Raw genomic sequence first — 20,298 nt, 5'->3', positions numbered from 1 at the left:
CTGTCTTCACCAAAAGAGGAGTTGCATCTTTCTCAGATTTATGAACAAAGAAACTTAAGTGCTTCTGATTGCCAGTGCACCTGTTCCCCATATGCTTTATGAGCTTCTTATTTCTTTCTTTTATGGATCCCCTGTAGCATCTTGTGGGTGTGGTTGGATTCTGTCTCCATCTTTCCATTCATCTCTGGCAATTCTGAATCCCTCCAGAGCAAAGAGGCCACACATCTGCACTAGATACTGGGTGTACAGCAAATGCTTGTACACTGAGGTGATGGTCCTGAGTGGGTGGGTGGGTGGAGAGGGGAGGTCTCCATCCCAGCAGACGGAGCTCCTGTTTGTAGACGAGGCTTCCCTGGTTTTGCAGTCTGCAGAGGGATGCGGGGTTGGACCGGCTTGCTGGGTTGCTTCTGTGTTTTAGGGCGCTGAGGTGTAAGATATGTGGCTATCTGAGGACAGTCAGCATGTCTTGTAACTCTGCCACAGGGCAAAGTTCCCTACTGGTTTTAGTAGTGTTATCTTTTTGTCGTTTTAGCGCTTTTAATAAAATTGCTTCCACGGTGATTTGCAGCACACGATTTAATTCTTGTTAAAATTTTGAAATTTTAAAAATTTAAGGGGCTTCTGATTTGTCCCAATTTCATCTCAGCGATGTGCTGAGCCTCCTCCTGAGCCGTACAGTGGAGAGGACAAGCCCCATGGGCACCCAGGCCCTCCATGCTGAAGGGAGGGCTAGCACGGCAGCTTGCCACCGACCACGGCAGCTTGCCATCCCACCATGGCAGCCTTGCCACAGACATGCAAGTAAATCCTACACATGCCTCTATTTCCCTGGGCTGCCATTTGGTAAGCTCAGCTCCAGTGGGGTTTCTAGACAGCCCGCAAGGCCCTCACAAAGCCTTCCTGCATTTATTTGACACAAACAGTGACTTCCACTTGATTCAATCACTGCTTAATTTGATCCTCCATTTAATTTTATCAAAACTGTAGTAATCAAATCATTTGTACTAAAACCATTACAACTTCCACTTGTTTATTCTGATCAATTTTAATCCTTTAAGGCACAAGGTTTATTGGATAATTTGGTTATGAGATAACAAAATGCTGTCATTAAATCTACAAGGAAAGGGCAGAACACAAAAAATAAAGTTAAAAAGATCTCAAGGAGTGCTCATAATAAAGAAAAAATACAATAACATACTGCTATTTAGAAGTCACGCTACGCACAATGAAAGGTAAGAAGCATCCTGCTGTTCACGAGATGAAAAGATCAATGGTATGTTTCGGTCAAGACATTTCTGGCAATGAACTGCACTGAAAAGGGGAAGACAACATAATTGGATGCGAATGGATTTGCCTTTTTTGAGTGTTGACCCATATGAATGAATGTATGTCAGTGGTGGTTGAGTTTTCCCTCTGTGCAATAAGCCTTCAAAACCCAAAGCCAGCAGTGTAAAAGGAGGGAAAAGATTTCCACTGCAGGCTGTTTCTCTGTTGCTTTGAGAAATAAACCACAATCTCCTGCTCCACTGATCCATCTCATCCCTTGACCGTGCCACATCTCTCCCCCACAGGTCAACACTTTCATCTCCTTCGTGTTCCCCATGGTCGTCATTTCTGTGCTCAACACCATCATCGCCAACCAGCTCATGGTCATGTTCAGGCAGGCTGCCCAAGAAAACCAGGTCTGCACCATCGGCGGGCAGCAGACGATGCTCAGCATGTCCATGGAGCCCAGCCGCGTGCAAGCCTTGAAGCACGGCGTGAGGGTCCTACGTAAGTATTCCCATGTTTTGGCATGGAACTGGCTAGAGGTGTCTAAGTAAATAGAATCTGAAGAGTAATAGGTTGAAACTGGTAAACGTTTTCACTCGAAACATATTTTAAATTAAAATTAGCTCTTTTTGGAAATGCAAATTGCCCCCAAACACTTTGACATTTGCCAAAAGTGTCCAGTTCTTGTCTCAAAGCCCCAGACTTTGGAAAATAAATTTGTTTGTTCTCTTTGTCTCTCTTCTTCTTGATCTATTTCTTGCTGAGTCACTAACAGTTTTGTAGGAAATTTTATCCTCTATTTTCCACCATCATCTTTTTCTCCCAGAGTCACTTTTCTGAGTCCTAAGCTTCCCTTAAGGGATTTTTAAAAAAAAAATATTATAGGGAAAGGAAGCTAGAGAGAGATTTAAGTATTATTTAATTAATTGTGCACAATGGGGGAGAAGTTGAGGAAAAAAAATTCACATTTAAATATATTTCCTATTCAGCAAAACAGAAACAACTTGATAACATCAAGCTTCCCTGTTTCTTTTTCTAGTCCTGGCCAGCTCCAGCCTGAACACCCCTCTTTCAGGTGGTGCTGGTTTTAGGCTTTGAGTGTGACCAGGGGATGATGTAGTTTTAAACCCAAACTTATTTCATGGCATTGGGTTTGACGAGCTCAGCTAGAGTGGACACATAGCACAGGGTATGCAGCCCCCCTGGCATTGCCCATGGTAAATCAGATGTGCAAATTCCTCTCAGCTGTTACAATCAGAGGCTTTGAAAATCTGGTGTTGATGGTTTCCTTCCCCTGCTCCCAAGGTAGAAGCAGGAGCTGCTCTGAAGGTGCTCTCTGCTTCATTAGAGGTGTGGGGAAGATCAGTTTTGCCCTGACGATACACACACAGGAGAAAAGTTTCTCACAATCGATCACAGCTTTAATACAGATTTCAATTTTCCTCTCTCTTAGGAAGAAAGAAATGGACAAGTTACTCAGATTTTCTAAAAGATATTCTTGATTAATTCAGACTCTTCCTAATGTTTCTCCTCTTCAAAACTCTAATAATAGCAAAACTGATTTGATGGCAAAACATTCCTCACATAATCCCATACACCTGATGTTTTATAATACCCCAGAAATAACTCCAGTGCACACTTGAAAACCTGGAGCAAGAGAGTGGCAGGGGCAATCGCTCTGTGGTCTACATTGAGAGAATTCCCCTGTTCCCCTCTTGCACAAATATCCCCTCAAGTCAAGTGCTCAGCACTGGGGTAAGGTGACTCTGATTTATTGCCTTTCCTGGGGGTCAAATGTCTCACTATAAACTCAGCAGAGTTCCCAAGGACGTGTGAGCACCCTTCTGTGAGTGGCACTTTACCTTCTCCCACCAGATGTTGCACCCAATGTTTTGCAGCCTCTGACCCAGCTAATCACAATATTCAAAAAAAGACATTTTTTGCCCCAAGACAACTTAGTATGTAGCAGAAATTTTTAAAAAATTTTAAACTAAATTTTGCAGCCCTTTGGGGGCTGGCTATCTAAGCATATTTCAGACAAATTCCCAAGCCTTGTTCTGGAAAATGTCTATATTTCACACTCAATAAAGGGTTTACGTTTGCATGTCTCAACACTGATAGCTGGGAGGACAAGTGGCTATTTATGAACTGCTCAGGGAGGTATTCATACCTTCATGGAGAAACTAGACAGAACTGTGATCTCCATGGATGAAGACAGAAAGAGATTCAATTCATTTTTTATTTTTCCAAGCTATCACATTTAGGTTAATTGCAAATAATCCTTTTCTTTTGCCTTTGCTTGTTGATATGTAAAGCTAGAGAACAGACCTGCTCACACACAGAGACTCTCTGAAAAAGCAAAACTAGCCCAGCATTTTAATGATTTAGTCAACAACAACTTAAGCCTTGCGTATATCGCTTTATTCCTTTTCTTTTTCTGCAGAGCTTTGGTTCAGACAAAGGTTAAATAAAAGATACTGCACCCAGGAATTGAGCTGTACTGCAAAATACTGGATGGCTTAATTAAATAAACTGAGGAAAAGACTAAAGAATCTGGTAGCTTAAACTGAGAGATGATAAAGCAAAAGCTGTTCAAAAATAGTACCTAAAAAAATCTAACAAAGTATGGCAATACTGGTTTTAAACTGTGAGAGTCTTCCTGCACATTAGATAGTGAGAGTTCGTTAGCAGCAAGCTTTCTGACCGCTGCTTTCCATGGCAAAGCTCTTGGGAGCTGAAGCGCTTTGGCCAAAGCCCCATTTTCAACAAGGAAATAAATCCCTAGAGGAGGCACCAAGAACCTCCATGAGATTTTTCCAGCTGTGTTTCACCAGGGCTGTGTCCCATGCCCATGCCATAGGCAAGCCACCACGTGCATCCCAGCTTCAAACACCACGCTGGGAAATCCCTACTGAGAAAAGGAGAGAAAAACCTGGAAGACATTAAATTCCCCGTAATTACCTCGTTGGGCTGTGTTTATTTACTGTCTCTGCACCATCCACAAGCAGTGAGCCTTGCTTCAGCACTGAGCCTGCAAGGATGGGGCCATGCAAGTCCCTTGGTTCCCTGCTATCTTTTTCTGTTTCTTAACGCTTCTGCCTACTGCCATTAAGCGAGAAGCTGCCTTTTCTCACTTGCACTACAACATCTCACACCTCTCTCTCTTCTTTTAGTATTGTATACTCTTTAGTAACATCAAGAAGAGAGAGTTCTTCATGAATAATAAGAGAGAGACCTAAATTTACACTTGCCATTCCCCCGGCATTGCTTGGTGGTGGTGGAAGAGCACCCCGCACCGACAGGTCCGCATTTGCTCGGAGGCACTGAAAAACAGCCCTTCTTTCTCTGAACAATAAGCTTAATTTTATTCTTCTACAGGCAAATTTTTTGCTTTTGTGATGCACTGCGAAAGCTGAGAGAAGTTAGCAAAAGTGTGGGTTTCTATCCGGAGCCTGAAATGGTGCAAAAGTGGCTCAGAAATGGCACGGTGGGCAGCAACGCACAGATACCACGTGTGTCTCTGCAGTACCACCCCAGCAGCAGGACTGAGCTCCTTTCCCTGCTGGGAAGGCAATGAGAGAGCAGCCACTTGCTCCTTTTCTGGACTGAGGAAGATCCAGCAAATAAGAAATCCATCATCAGTTTTGTCTGTGATTCACCACATCGTGCAGAAAGGCTTTTTTATCTAGCAAGTCTGAGTGAAATCCTGCTTCATTTCATTTTGCAGATGCACTTGATTACTGGAGGTGCTTGATTCACATTTACTTTTGTCACCTGTTCCTCACAACTTCTTTTTTTTTTTTTTTTTTAATAAACCAGGCCTCTGAGCTGTCTGAAAAGTAGCAAAAAATAAGCAAGGATGCACATGATTTTTCCTGGGATCCATGGCAGCTAAAACCATGTACACAGTCTAGGCTGGTTTATGGAAGAGGATGGGAAAACAAAAATGACACTTGTCCACACTAATAAAATTGTTGGCAAAAAATCAGAGCTTGGGGGGGTCAAAGTATTTTCCATTTCCAAAAGTGAACTTTGGCCTGAAGTACAGAAAGCTTGATTTTGTTTTAAGGGTGAAATGTCTCAGAACTTGTAAAACTAATGCTCAGAAAATAAATTTTTGCAGTTCATGGTGTGCAGAGCTGTTGGATGAGATCAGAGCAGCCAACACCTCCCTTCCTTCCTGCAGATCTACTGAGCTTATGTATTTATTTACACTGAAATAGGAGCTAAAAGTGGTCAGGCTAACAGCTTCATTCAAAAAATCCACATCATTTTCCTCCTCTTTGGTAACATTTATGTATTTTCTTGGCTCTGTCTGACTTTGGTCATGTACAAAATAATTAGGGAGATCAGGATCAAGGAATGTGTCAGCCCTGCTGCCTGGGAGTCACCTTATTAATTCATTAAGCATGTGATTTCTGATTGTAATTCCCTCTCTGCTGTCAGCGTTCACCAGGTGTGAGGATCCAAATTCAGAGTGCTCGAGGCACTGGCATCTTCCCAGCTTTTTTGCGAGGATAACAGGGCAACGTCTGCATCAGTGCTGCTGTTAAAAATACCTCCTGCCAAGAGATTTCATACCCTCCTTCATCCATCCAATATTCCTTCCATTTCCCCAGTTAAAAACCACCTCATTTTTTTTGTTATGATTCTTTGGCTATATTGTAGTGCTGGGAAGCTGAGTCTCTTGGGCGCTGTGTGATGCTTCACAGAAGGGTGAAGCTTCTCCAATTGCATAGCCTGATATGCCAATCATTTGATAACATCCTAAATAGATCTTCAACACACACATGCACACACACCCCCTTCAGAATAAGCAGCCTTCAGCAGGTAAAACCTCACATACACCCCCCAGACCGTTACATACTGTATCCAGACATGGGCAGTACAAATCTCCCCCACCTCAGTCTCACATTTCTAAACAGCTGCTCAAAATTCAGGGCATATTTGAGCTTGGCTCAGGCTGAAAGCACTGTTTGGCCAAAATGTCTTCTAGAAAGGGGACAGTTTTGTGACACCAGCCCTCTGAGCAGCCCTCAACATATCCCCGACTGCCTGTCAGGATGAGTTCCCACCATGGATGGGAGTAAGGAGTTACTGAGCTCTGATAACAATGTTGAGACAAATTGATGGACATCAAGGGGAGGCCTTTCATGTCCCTGGGTGGACATTGGCTAAGCCTATTAAAACGTAATCATTTCCGGGTAGCATTTGCTCCATTACAGAAGCTTCTTAGTGAAAGCAATTATAAAACACTTAGAGAGGTTTAACCAATTAAAAGAATATCCTCCAGTGTCCCACAGCTGGCTGGATGATGCCTTGATAAGATGCTCTTTAGGAGATGAAGTCTCCTATGTTTTTTACTGAACATCTAAGAATTTTTAAATTATTATTTTGGGGTCTCTGCATTTCTTCAAGTAATACTAGACAAAGGCCAAGTATTAATGAAGTACCCACGTGGCCTGCATTTCATTAATTTGTGCATTAATAACTTTTGAAGAGTTCATTCATTTCTCCTCATCAGTGTTCCAAGTCTGAGCTTTCTGTTTCAGGAGGAGAATATTGCTATGAGGTTTAGTGTAACCCCCCCACAAACAGGAATAACAAATAGCTAATAAGCTAATACTTTGCAGCCACAATACACAGTAGATCACCAGGCTGAAAATCTGCTCCTTAAACAGTTGTATTTCATAATTCCTATATTTTAAGGAAATCAAGATTTGTCCATGAATCATTTCTTTTGCAAGAAAGGAACTAAATCCATGGCAGTTTGTATTCCTAATAAAAAGTCTGAGCAACTCCAAGTGGAGTTCAGCAAAACCCCCGTGACATTAAGTGTGAGTGGAAGCCGAGTTTAACAGCTGAAGTGTCACACTGAAATTCAGGAGGATAAATTAGCTATATAACAGTTGTATATATTTCCCAGAGTTGTTTGTACATGTGGGTTTACTTTACAGCCTGCCAAGTGACATAAAGAGAGCAGTATCAGCGCGCTCTATAAACACCCTCAGAGGAGCAGAAAGGGATGATGGCTGCACCTCTTGGGACAGGGAGACTCTTTTTTCTTGTCTCTCAAGACGTGTCCCTTTGCTGTCACTGCAGCTCGGGCTGGCAAGGCATTTCTGCTGGGATTCCAGCTCATGACTGCATCTCTGAAGACAACTCTAGGGCTGGTCATGCCCAGCAAGCAGATTTTCCAGGTGTTAAACCCTGTCAGTGTGAGTGTTTAAAAAAGCTAACTGATGGGTTTTCAAACATAAAGTCTGGCCAGGGATTTAGTCACTGCAGAAGCATGTGGTAAATGCAGGCCCAGGCGAGCAGAAACTGTTCTGGGAGGAACAAAGGACACGTGAAACTCAAAACTGGAGGGGAAAGAAAGGGGCTGCAGAGGATGCTAGTTTGGGTTATACCTGATCTTGCCAAATAGAAAGAGCCTTGAACCTGGTGACGAGAAGATGGGAGCCCTTATTTATCCTTCAAAGGGAAAATTTTCTTTCTTTCTTCTTCCTTCTCCTCCAAACACCTGGACTCCCTAGAGGGAATGGCACGAATGAAGTTTAAATGGAATCAAGCAACTTTTTCTTTAATTTTCAAAAAAATAATTACCTTAGAAGGAAACTGGGGAAGAAACCCCCATTTGCACTGAGTCAGCAGTGATGTGCTGCTTGTTGGAGCCTGTTCATGGGCTAGCTTTAACCTTCATTTTCTGCCTTGCTCCTTATGGATGAAACCAGTGCCAGTGGATGATTTAATCACCAGCATGAGCAGGGGCAGGAAATCACATCCATTTTCAAATCTGTCAGCTGAAGCCATCGAAAATCAGAACTGGACAATATAGTCTGAATAAAATACGTTGGTTTTGCATGCCAAAAGGTTTTTCTATTCACTTTACTGTCTCACTGCCATTAACAAAGAAGTATTTAGGGGAACATGGCTCCTTTCAAGCAAGATATCATCTCCTACCCCTTAATCCAAAAAAAAAAAAAAAAGAGACAATCCTCCCACAGTAGTAAAAAAAGAAGGAAAATTATACAGAAAGATAAAAAGCAGATCTCTGGCTGCTGGGAATGGAAATTAAGGAATCAAATCTAATGTTTACACTGCTCAGTAATATGTGCAAGAGCACATGAGGATTGTATCCAGCAAATGCTGTGTGTTTTCAGTGGTGTCTAAAGGAGCTCAGGGCTCCCTAGGTCCATTGCTATTCCCAGTTTCTCCTCCTTTGCTCTCCTGAGTACTACTGGTGCATACTGATAGTCCCCAATCTCCACTGGCTCTTATTGACTTTTATGGAAATCCTGCAGCCTTGTGACCCAAATACCAGCATAAGCAGTTTTAATTTTACTAGGCTCATACTCACCCTTGCAGCTCCTGTAAACCCTAGTTTGGGGCCTGCTGGTATAAATATTGCCTACAACCTGTCAGGTAGTGCATTGTGTTAATATAAACAGAGCCTTGAGGTTTAATGAGTACCAGCTACAGCTGCACTTGGCCCAGCTTTTACCATCTCTCATATCAAATGGCATGGTGACACTTGCTCCCCTTTGTGAGAGATTCTCTTGTAATGTCATTGACCAAATAAGTATATAAAACCCAGGAGCTTTGAATACACAAAAACTGTTTCTCCAGTAACCAGCATTAATGCAAATCCCTGACATAAGCCCCATAACACTGTCATATATGTTATTAGTAGCAGCTGGAGGGTGCATTCCTTGGGCAGCATTGGAGACACCTGGCTGCTGATGAGCTGAAACAGAAAAGGCTGAGAGATGTTGTTCAGGTGGGTCAGTACATACCCAAACAGCTCCTGCTTTTGCTCAGAAATTACAACATGTTGTTCCCCAGCTTTCCAGCTTCCCTTGAAATGCAGAGAAAAAGAAATAAATTGGCCAAAATAATCTGAACAAAGCTGTCAAGGAAGGATGGATCTGAGCTTCTCTGAAAGTGTGAGCAGCAGCGGAGGTGGTTAGAAGAGGGAGCAGCATCTCTTTTCTCCCTCTCCTGGAGAGAAAGGAGAGGATGGAGGGATACCCTTGCCAAAGGCCACCCCAGAGCCACAGGACTGTGACTTAGCATGAGCCCAGAGGGGATAGAAAAGCTAAAATGAGGAGGAAAATGCTTGTACTGTAGCAGATCCCTGGGGCCCCCCCTGAGTTGGCAGCAGCGGCACATCACCCATCGCTGTCCCAGTGCCCCGAGTCACTCCGAGCCTCAGAAGAGGGACAGGGGGGCTAAAAATCCCTCCCGAGCATGGCTCTTGTGCTCAGTGAAACCAGCCACGGAGCACTCGCTGTGGTCTTTTTACACACGATATATTGCTCCATGCTCATGCTAAACCAAAGTGAGTTTTTCGAGACGTTGGCCCTGGAGAAGGGCTGTCTCCCAGCCTCAGCCACAGGATACACACAAGGTAAAATAAAATACTCAGTGAGATCTAATATAATTTAACTTCCAGGATTGCTTCCACATCCAGTTTAGTCTGAAAATCAAGACTGGCACAGTTTAAATCTTCTTTTGCACAATGAAAAAGATGTCACTCAAAATTTATGTTTCCCTCTGCAGGACTTCCTGCGCAATAAACAAACAAGTGCTCGTCCTCTGCCGCTCCTCCTTCCTCTCTCCCCTTCTTCCTTGGGATGCAGTTCAAACAGGCAGAGAATACAGCCATTATAAGACAAAATAGAAAGGCACAGGATGCGATAATTCAGGTTTTAATACATGTTTAAATTAAGAGTTTGAGTTAGAAGGGAAATGAAGACACAGCTTCATGGAAGGCTCGTTCCCCGGCATCCCTGGCACACCGGGGTTGGCTTGCTCGGGTCCCCTCTCCTCTCCCCAGCCCTGGGCTGATCTGCAGGTTTGGCACCTCATCTGTTCAAATGTGGGAAATATCAGAAATTCATGGAGCAGCCCCACTCCTATTAAAACTGCATTGAATTAGTTAGAAGTGAGGGATGGGTCTGGTTTATTTTTAGTAAAACAAATAGAGGCATGAAATCTCCAACCTCACAAACACTGTCCTGGACAGTCACCCCCATCACGTGTTGGGTCAAATCCTTCCCCTGCAGTGCTTAGCTCCAGGCTGACCTGCTCCATCTTACTGCCCCAAAGAAACCCCTGTGTGAAGCCTTTGATGATGGAGAACATGTCCTAGATGCTGATAATAATAATAAAAAATAATTTTGTCAGCCATTTTGACCAGCATTTATTTTATAACTTATCCGTTTTGCTAAGCATGTGCTCACGGAGGCACAAGACAGCAGCAAAAGGCACCAGGTATCTGGGAGAAAAGAACACTTTTATTCTGAATTAGACAAAATTTAACATATTCCCGCATTTCATATTCATCCCTGGGGAGGGGACCCAATGGGACAGGATTGCCACCCTAAATCTGCTTGATCTCTTGTATGATAAAATTGAAACATACGGGTTTAAGGGTGACAAATACAGGTCAGGGTCTCCTAATCTGCGGGGCAGAGGCTGGCAGCACAGAGCTGCACAGCGTGCTACCCAGCTGGGATTTCCAAATCAGACCATAAGTGTCTCCAATGCACTTAGCTATGTGTTTAATAGAGTTTTAATTGCAGAGTGATTGCATGTGATATTACAGAATTACCACAGATTACTTAATTGACTATTCGTTTGCTGAGGTTAAGCACATATTTCTCTCAATATGAGTTTTTGCTGCTATAGATCCTTGCCTCCATATTATTTGACACAGCACTGTCTGAGCAACAGAAGCAGATATCCTTTACCAGGAGAAAACCACTTTCATTTAACCTGTTGCTAAATTTAACAGCCATATGTGTGAGACTCTTAAAATTGGCTGTAAAAATAATCCAGATCCTGCCATTCTTAAAGAGCTGCATGCAGGGGGAAGCAGCTGGGAAGTGCCAGTGCATGAAGGTTTCTGCAAAAATTATGATGTTCACAAATGAACTTGTGTTGGGAGCCATTTGGGAAGCTGCTTTCACAGCCTGAAAATCCAGCTAATCCTGTACAGGCACTGGGGAAGCAGATGGACTGGAGCTGTGATGTTGGCTCGTTCCTGTTGGCCCGATGCTGATGGATGGAGGGGGAGAGGCTGGAGAGTATCGCTTCTCCTGTGGCCACTGGGAGGGATCTCCTGGGGAATCATGGGTGGGTGGCTTCATCCAGGGCAAACCAAAGGGCATCCAACCGAAATTAATTTCTGGAGGTGGCCAAAAGCTGGTGCTCAGAAATGTGAAAGAGCAAGGCAGGCATCCAGCACTTCCTCTGAGCTTCCTGGGGGACCTACCCACTTCTCCTGTGCCATGTGTCACTTAGGGGCTGTCCCCATCAAAGTCCCATCAAAGCTCCTCGGAGCAGGGTCAGTCACAGGTCAAATTCATTCACTTGGTGGTGTCTGAAGAGCTGCGGGCCATCTAGTGATGAATTACATCTGTGATCACAATGACCATATAGCAGCCAAAAATATTCAGATTGAAATAATGAATTCACTTGGACAAGAGAATAAAAACAGACTCTCTAGCCTTCTTTCCAAAAACATGTCCCTTCAGTTGCCTGAAACTTTATTGAATAAATGTTTTTTTCAGCATTCCTGGAAGATGCTCTCATACACCATGCAGCCTGATGCTAAAAGAATATAACCATCTCCATTGTTAGCTATGTGTTTAATAAAAAGATAACACATGGAGTTGGAGTAAGGCTGTGAGTACAGAACTGGGCACCACGAATTATTTAATTTCTGTACAAATTAGGCAGTGACTCTGCTAGTGATGACATCCACAAAAACAGGGCACAGACACTTCCCTCCCCATGATGTTACTGAAGTCTCCCCTGTGCCTCTTGGCTGAGTAACGGTGATGGGGAGATGCAACCGCAGCCAGACTTGCTCCTCCTGGACCACATTTTTCAAGGGAAACACGTCTTCTGCATATCTCCTCTATGAGCTATGGCATGGTCCCTGTGGGATGACGGCATCTGGGTTTGGGACATATCCACATAAATATTTTCAGTCCCAAGGAGAAGGAAAAGCAGCCTTTGCCTCCACGTGCCAAATCTGCATTGCACGGGTGGTGCGTAGCTCTGTGAGAGAGCTTTGCTGCTTCCTAGCCCTTTACAGGTCACATAGAGGACAAGAGTGATGCGGCCCTTATTCTCTGTAGAGCAAATTTGGGATAAAAAATTAACATAATTATTTTATTTAGCCTTGATTTTCTTCTTGTCTTTTATTGTGTTATGTTTTAACTGAGATTTCTTTATTTCCTGCTAGGATTCTGCCAGAATCCTGTCATTTCATACAGAGGTTGAAATGCATATTACAAAAGGAAACAAATCTTTCCCTTGATTGCCTGATATATCTACTTTTTAATCTAGATTGACAAACCCACTGTACCAACGGCACTTTTATCCTTCAGAGTTGTTGCATTTTATTTTCCATTGTTTGATGTCCCTCAGTAGGAATCTGGAAAGAAAAAAACATATTGTCTTTCTCTGCTTACCCTTTAATTAATCATTTTTATTATGCTAATATCCAGACCCAAACGTCTTGTAATCGCTGTCTCAGGTATTGCACAAACGTAGAGCAAAAGGACGAGCCCTGCCACCAGAAAGCAGCTCCTGAGGCTGTTTAATGATCCCCAGCACCACGGGGACTGCGGCCAGTGGCTCCACGTAACAAACTGATGGAATTATAGTGTCCCTGGTTCCCTGTCTACCTGGATGAAAAACATACATTAGCTGTCTCTGTGAATACTTTGGACAACATACCCAGTGCCACAAGGGCACGAAACACAAGGACGGATGCAAATACAGTTTCATTTAAGCCAGTGTCTGAACTAGGCATCAGCAGTCCTTTATCTGTATCACACCTTCTTTTGTTCATGTCACTGCCCCCATGCTATTTTCTGTTATTTCTGTTATGCTTGTTTTTACCGGCATTTGCAGGCCAGTTGTCCCTCAGGGTTATTAATTCTTTGCACGACAGCAATAGGAGAACAAAGTGGGGACCAGTTTACAGGAAAACAGTTTACAGTGATAAACACCACACAGGCAGATCTCTTTTTCACCCCCAATGAAGAATCGCTCACAAAAGTAATGGGCTTTTTTCATACCTTGCAGGTGCTGTGGTGATTGCTTTCGTGGTCTGTTGGCTCCCTTATCACATACGGCGTCTCATGTTTTGCTATGTCCCCTCCAGTCACTGGACAGAGTGAGTCACGACACAGGGGACAAGCTCTCCCCCATGCCAGGATGGGGTGTGGGGTCAGGGCTGGAGCTGGGGCTGCCGGGGCACCAGCACACGGGGGGATGGAGGTGGGGATCTGGGAGAAAAGGCATTCTCCACACAGGGAGTTAAAGCCTCAACCTCCTACTTGTTGTTTTTTTTTTCTTTTGGATTTCTTACTGAGTTTGCCAGCCAAATTAAGAGTCCTAGTTTTATCATCTAAATCCCCCGGGCGTGGGTGAAGGAAGCATTAGCTTGAACCAAAATGCATCATCATGCCCTTCCTCCTTCTGTGGCTGTGACCACAGAATCGCCCCCGTTAACAACAGCAATGGATATCCACCTCTGACAGCCCTTGACGAAATGACATTTGGACAGGGGGGTTTTATACATCCGAAGAGGATTGCTGTCTCTGTGGCAGAGATATCGATCACCCGCTCTAAGATGGAGCAGCTCCTGTTAACACACCATTTAGCTCCATGACGCCACGTTCCCTTAATGACAGGAGAGATTGCACAGGTAGGGAAATAACTGCGCTGCTCATTGAGTCTGGGGCAGGGTAATTACTGGGTTTTAGAGGGAATGGATCAAAATTAAATACTAGCATTTGCCGCTGATTAGAAAACGTCCAGATTCTCAGAGAAATTAGGGATAATTGTACCCCTACACTGAATGCTTCTGCATGGTTCACGGATTGCAAGGGCACACAGACAGCTCCATGCAGCCTTTCTGTCATGTCAGGCCAGGTTCCTCAGCAAAGCAGCCACAGAACCGATCCTCCATTTTAAATACGCAATTAAGCATTAATGCCATCTCAGGATACACACCCAGGTAGCCTGAGACACCACGAGATGTGCTCAGGGAAAATGTGTCTTTTCTCCCACAGTGTTACGTCCCTCTTCTCTCTGGGACCAGGTCTGTTTCCTGCAATGAACAGGAAAAGAAAAAAAAAATAAAATAAAATCTACAATACCAAAAAGCAGAGCAACTATGAGACATTAAAATTTCATTTGCAAGCACAAAAAATTGTAATTTACAATATAGCAGTCTACTGAATGGAACTGTACATCCATCCGTAGTAAAAACCAAAACCTATCTTCAGTCATAAAAACAGAGCTGTAGGCACACACTGGGACAAACTGTTGTTTCTTGTTTGCTTTCCTATATGAAAAGCACTTAAAGCAGCAATCAATTATGTAACGACTGCATTTGCTTTGAGCAAGAGGGGTAGAGAAGTCTGTCTGCAGTTAGTGTGAATTTATGCATTGTGGTTGCATTCACATATTTTTTCTTCTTTTAAAAGCCATGAGTGATTTTAGGAAAACATTGAATTTACAGGCATGTTATGAATGGTGAACTATCAGTATGGTAGCTAATCAAGAGCTTGCAGCAGCTTGATGTGTTCATTTATTAATGCATGTGCCTGCCCCTGAAGAAGAGAAATTTTTTTGCTATATTAATTCTTCACAACTGTATAGAGAAATTCTGGTTACAAGAGCTGGATGAGCCATGCAGTACTTGGCAGTGCTGAGGGGGTGTGGAGGGACTGGTGATGTACTCCAGCACACATCTATTTATCTTTTGTTAGACAGTGCTCAGACTAACAAAAAGGTCTGCAATTTCCACTGAAATAAATGATCCTGAGGAACATCTTCCTGAAAATGTGACCTACATTGTTTATAAACCCTTTACCAGACCAGAGCTGTTGATCTCAGTTGTCCAAAGGAAAGATATTTCCAAAAGAAAAAAAAATAACAACCTAAGCATTTTCAACCAATTCTAGTTGAAAACATTATATTGTGATGGTCAGGATATGTTTCAAAAGCTTGCTATCATCAACTTGCCCCCAGAATAGAGACTGCTATCCCAGATTACAGACAAATCCCAACCCAGGGACACATTGAACGAGCTGATGCAGCTCTCACTGCCGGGGGGAGGAGAGAGCTGCATCTGTTACTGGATCTTGGCTCTTTTGCAGGCTCTGTAGACCAGAACTGCAGCCAGAAAGCCAAGCTAATGTATATGCATGACACAGAAACAAATTTCCATCTGGCTTCTCGGTTTCACGCATGTCTATTTTTGAAGACGAAATGAATGCACATGGTAAATATCACATCCAGACCTGGGGCATACATACATTTCTAACTGCTAGTCATTGGGGCAAGACCTTTGCAGAGGCATTTGACCTACGTTTGGCCAGTCCCAGTTGAAAACATAGATGTTTTCCTGGTGGCTCATGCACTGACTCCCAATAGTAAGCTCACATCCCCAGCCAAGAAAGGTTAGCTGAAAAAACAGCTCATATTTTCTCACCCGTGTGACTTTGAAATATATCAGTTCTCCACACTCTACTTAATTTTTTTTCTTTCATCTGTTCTTCCAGTTTCCTTTTCAACTTCTACCACTACTTCTACATGTTGACAAACGTCCTCTTCTACGTCAGTTCAGCAATCAACCCCATCCTCTACAACCTGGTGTCTGCAAACTTCCGACAGATCTTCCTCTCTACACTCACACTCCTGTGCCTGCCCTGGAGGAAGAAGAAGAAACGACTGGCCTTCACCAGGAAATCCAACAGCATCTCCAGCAACCACACGTTTTCCAGCCAGGTCACAAGGGAAACTACATACTGAAGCCAAAGGAGGAAGGGAAATGCATTTCATCGTGGAGTCAAACCTTGAGAGAGGCCTCTGTGACTTTCATGCATGGTCTCCAAATTCACGTAACACAAATGTGTTTAGCGAAGTCATTTTTGTTGGAAAAATAGGCTTCATTCTGCCGGTAACTTTGAGGTTATTTTAAAGCATTGGCTTTGCCTCTTGTGAGTAATGTCTACACGTTTTGTAACTTCAGTCTGGCGTAAATCCAGGTGCAGTGTTAATTGGGAAGCCAAAAGATGTTAAACTTAGGCAAAATCATACTGCATTTCATCCTTTACTCAATGCAGAGATGCCACGTCCACATCCAAGGGTTTGAGATCACGTCTCTCGGTAGCACCAAGCAGAGAGTCTGATGAAGAGAAAGCAGTTTTGAACAGAAAGGGATGTTTTTGGAGACTGGACATGCTCATCTATGGGATGTTCAATGAACGAAGAGTGAAAACTCAGGGAGCCAGGTGGTTATCTTAGAAATATATCTAAATTACGATTAATATGACCTAGGTGCTCAAGAGAGCCACTCTGGCTTCTTGAAATTAAATGATAGATGATGCCTTACCTAGATTGGGGTGGCTGTGGCCGGGGGGGATTGGGGCCATCTTTCACTTTAGGGCATATATAGTGCCTGGCACAGTGAGCCCCCTCTCTTGCTGGTATCAGTACTGCCACACCAATAGATAACAAAATCTCTGGCAAAGTCAAAAATACAGAAACTGTGCCCAGCTGGAATGCTGAAAGCAAACATAAGTGGAAGACCTTACTGTTGCCATACAGCCAAATCCTATTTTTTACCAAGGAGAACAGTTATCTGGCCTGCATTAAAAGGTGAGAAAACTCCAGGCTCATGAGGGCTCCAGGCTGCTGAGATAAGAGCAACCTGCCCCAATTCTGTGAGACCTTCAGATTTTCCCAATTCTTATTCCAGTTTTACTTCTTCCTCACCATTTTCACAAGGCTGACATCTCATAGGTTATATCAGTTGTATGCAGCAGGGCCTCTAGCTCTACATTTTCTTTTATTTCTTTTTGCTACCAGACCTGTTGGCACACTGATCTGCACACACAAATCTTCAGACAGTGCAAATGAAGAACACAAGAAGCTCTAAACTGGGGACTCTTAGCTCTAAAACATCTTTCTTTTAACAAGCCAGAGGAACAGAAACAAGACCTGAAAATTCTCTTTGAAATTTCTCAGCTGGCCATGATAGGTAGCGTGAGCTTTTCCCCCATGTGGTTCCACCTCTAACAGCCCACTATGTGATGCAGCAAATTGCTTCAGAGCCTTTAGCACCAGAAATCACAGGCCTCTGGGACAATCTAAAGGGCTTTCCCTGCTGTCACATCGCCAGATGGTGACCTGCATGAACCTGGAACCAACCAAGCATCCTGTGCAACCTCTGCTGTGATTTTGGTGGTGGTGACCTTGCGTCCCTTTTCACACCACACTTCATTAACAGAGCAGGACTTGCCTGTTTATGATGACAAACTAGAAGACTCACTTGTCTCAATTCAGCTTTCTGGGCTTTGCCCATACCCTGTCACTCTTTAACTAACGAGCACCCTTGGTATGTAACAGAAGTCTCCATGCTGGAGATGTGGATCTGGCCCCAGTGAACTGCCACACAGTGATGGAGACCAGTTACTGATCCACTGGGTACCAGTGACTTCTCCTGCTACAGATGTGGCATCCCATGCATTAGGTCCTGTTGGGCTCAGGACACGGAGAAAACACCTGTGGGGCATTTCCTGTGAGTTGTGGGTGATGGCTATCTACTTCCAAGGCGTTTGTAACCTGGCGGTTGTATAGAGCTAACTACCACGGTAGACCTGGCTACCATCAGCCATGACCTCCAACCACACCTACCAGGGATTATTTTAATGTGTAATACAGAACCACTCCAAAAGAAAGGGCTCAAAATCAGTGGGGCTTTAGTTTCTCCCGATCCAGACAAACTGCAAGTTTTGTTCTGATACACCTCTTAATTTCTTGCCCTGGTTGTACCAGAGGGCAGAGATATATTTGACAAAGCACTTCCGTTGTTCATGCACAGTTGATTCCCCTTTGGCAAGCAGAACAGGTAATGGCACACACATACACACACACACACACACACACAAAAGATAAGAGAGACTGGTCTCTTTGGAAGGAAAGTGGTGAGAAACCAGCAAATGTTATCTCTGTGCATGTTAGAAATGGCTTGGGCATGTTGGAAGAAGAAGCTCTAGAAGACTTGTACGTACTGCCTTGTAGGAAAGTCCAGGTATGATGAGCAGAGGAAGAGGAGTCTTAATGTCACACACTTAACATTGGCCTTCCAGGAAAGACACTTTAAATGTTTCTGGAGAGGATCTAAATTTTTTCACTTCACCTCTAAATAGAGTCAACAGCTGGGAGGTGGTTTCTCCCACGGAAGCTGTAATTGTGTCATGCTTTGACTTTCATTAGGATTTAACATCCTGCGTGTCTCAGTTGCTTTTGAAATGTTAAACATTATTAATACACTTGTTCAACACCAACCTGCTGAAATGTGTTTGATTACCTTAGAAACACTGTACAAAAAAAATGTTGTTTCACATAAAATGCTTGGCTTAGATTTTCGTTACTGAGATACACTGGCAGTTTACAGAATATTTGATCACAGCTCAGAGAACCTGGTAGGTTTATTTTTGGTTTGACATGAAAATGGGAACAAGCTGGAGTAAAAATGAACTTATCATAAACTCTTTCTGCAATGTTTGTTGGGCCACTCGAGTCCTGAAGATCTGGCTATTTGGGAGGATTTATCCAAGTGGTTTGCTGGCTTCTACAGCTCTGTTCCTGCAGTTTAACATGGGAGACGACCTGAGTCTATGGCCTTAATCTGAGATTGCAGCTCAAAACTACCTCTTCAACTAGCCCAATCTGACTATCTTGAGCTGAGAAGTGTAAATGACAGCTGATTTCATCCTCTCTCCCCTCCTCACCTAGTTTTGCTGTATTTGACCTAAAGGTTTAGTTTCCTTGAGCTCAAAGAAGTGAGGATAACTCATTGCAAGACCCCACGGTTTTATAAAGGAAAGCATGATACCGTAGAGAAGAAAAAGGTACAAACTTCCCAGTATATACCAGAAAAATGGTTCTTTCCATACCTTTTAATAACAGTTGAACTACTAACCCAGCAAGGTTTAACTTTAAACCTAATCGAGTATAAGTAGCTTTTGCCATTAGACAAAATGCATAGTCCCATCCTCGGTATTCCTGTCTTGTCTGAACTCTCTGCTGAGGCAGAGAGGTGAGCGTTGGTGCAGCATGCTGTTAATCTATGCAAATTTCCTACAAGTGTTTTGAATGGTTTGTTTCGACTGAAAAAAAATCTGTTGAACCCACAGATGTGAAGTGCTGCCAGATGGATTCTGAGAAATTCCCATCTGAAGAAAGTCTATCAAGTGACCTCTTCAAATACTATTTTGAGGTTTCGTTCCTCTTCACAGTGTTCTTGACAGGGCCATCCATTTGGCAGCGTGTGAAATCAAATTTACAAAGTCATTACGCTATTTGGAAATTTCCCCCAGACAGGACTTTCTCACCAAAGGCCCAGTACACATCAGTGTTTGAACACTCTGCTGAGCTTGTCTTTTTATAAAGTGTATGAGAACTCGTTTCAGCGTCCGTAAAGGAGAAAACTAAATGGGAAAGTCTATGACGAGGGTTAGCAGGACACGTGCTCTAAACATGACAATAACACAACCTTTGCATTTACAGCATCAAACATTTATTGAAATAAAAAACAAGGTGTGCAGTTGCTGCCGACGGCTCATGTTGCACGTTTGAACCCATCATCTGTGCAGCTGCCATCAGCACCTGCCCTCGGAGGGGGGACAGGCGTCCACACGGCGTGAGAGCGCAGGGGCTTTCCCGCACAATGCCTTGAGTGTCAATCTGATATCTTCCCGGTTGTGTTGTCTGGTAGCTGTTTAAACAAAGCTGTATCTGCTAGAGCTCTGCCTCGTTCTTAACATTACAGCTCAACAAGTTCTTCTGTTCTCAGTCTGGAGTCGTTTAGTATGAAAACAGAAATTGCTAATCCAAAAAATTCATGATGCTGTGTCCTGGCTTTGTGATCAAGAGTCCTTCCCCAGCTGTGCCACCTGACAGTCCTGCACATATTGTATTTATGGC

General features: G+C 43.4%; 1 protein-coding gene across 1 annotated transcript in view; it reads left to right on the top strand.

The window, feature by feature from the left end:
* Window positions 1-16,116, top strand: part of NTSR1 (neurotensin receptor 1) — a 59,742-nt gene extending 43,626 nt beyond the window's left edge. The window contains exons 2-4 of the mRNA XM_074843262.1: window positions 1,572-1,773; window positions 13,378-13,468; window positions 15,867-16,116. Coding sequence (XP_074699363.1) covers window positions 1,572-1,773; window positions 13,378-13,468; window positions 15,867-16,116 — 543 coding nt within the window. The remainder of the gene's footprint in view (window positions 1-1,571; window positions 1,774-13,377; window positions 13,469-15,866) is intronic.
* The last annotated feature ends 4,182 nt before the right edge of the window (window positions 16,117-20,298 follow it).

Source organism: Strix aluco, chromosome 17, assembly GCF_031877795.1.
Source record: "Strix aluco isolate bStrAlu1 chromosome 17, bStrAlu1.hap1, whole genome shotgun sequence".
Lineage (NCBI taxonomy): Eukaryota > Metazoa > Chordata > Aves > Strigiformes > Strigidae > Strix > Strix aluco.
The sequence above is the reverse complement of the archived record's forward strand: the minus strand, read 5'-3'. Positions and strand labels throughout refer to the sequence as shown.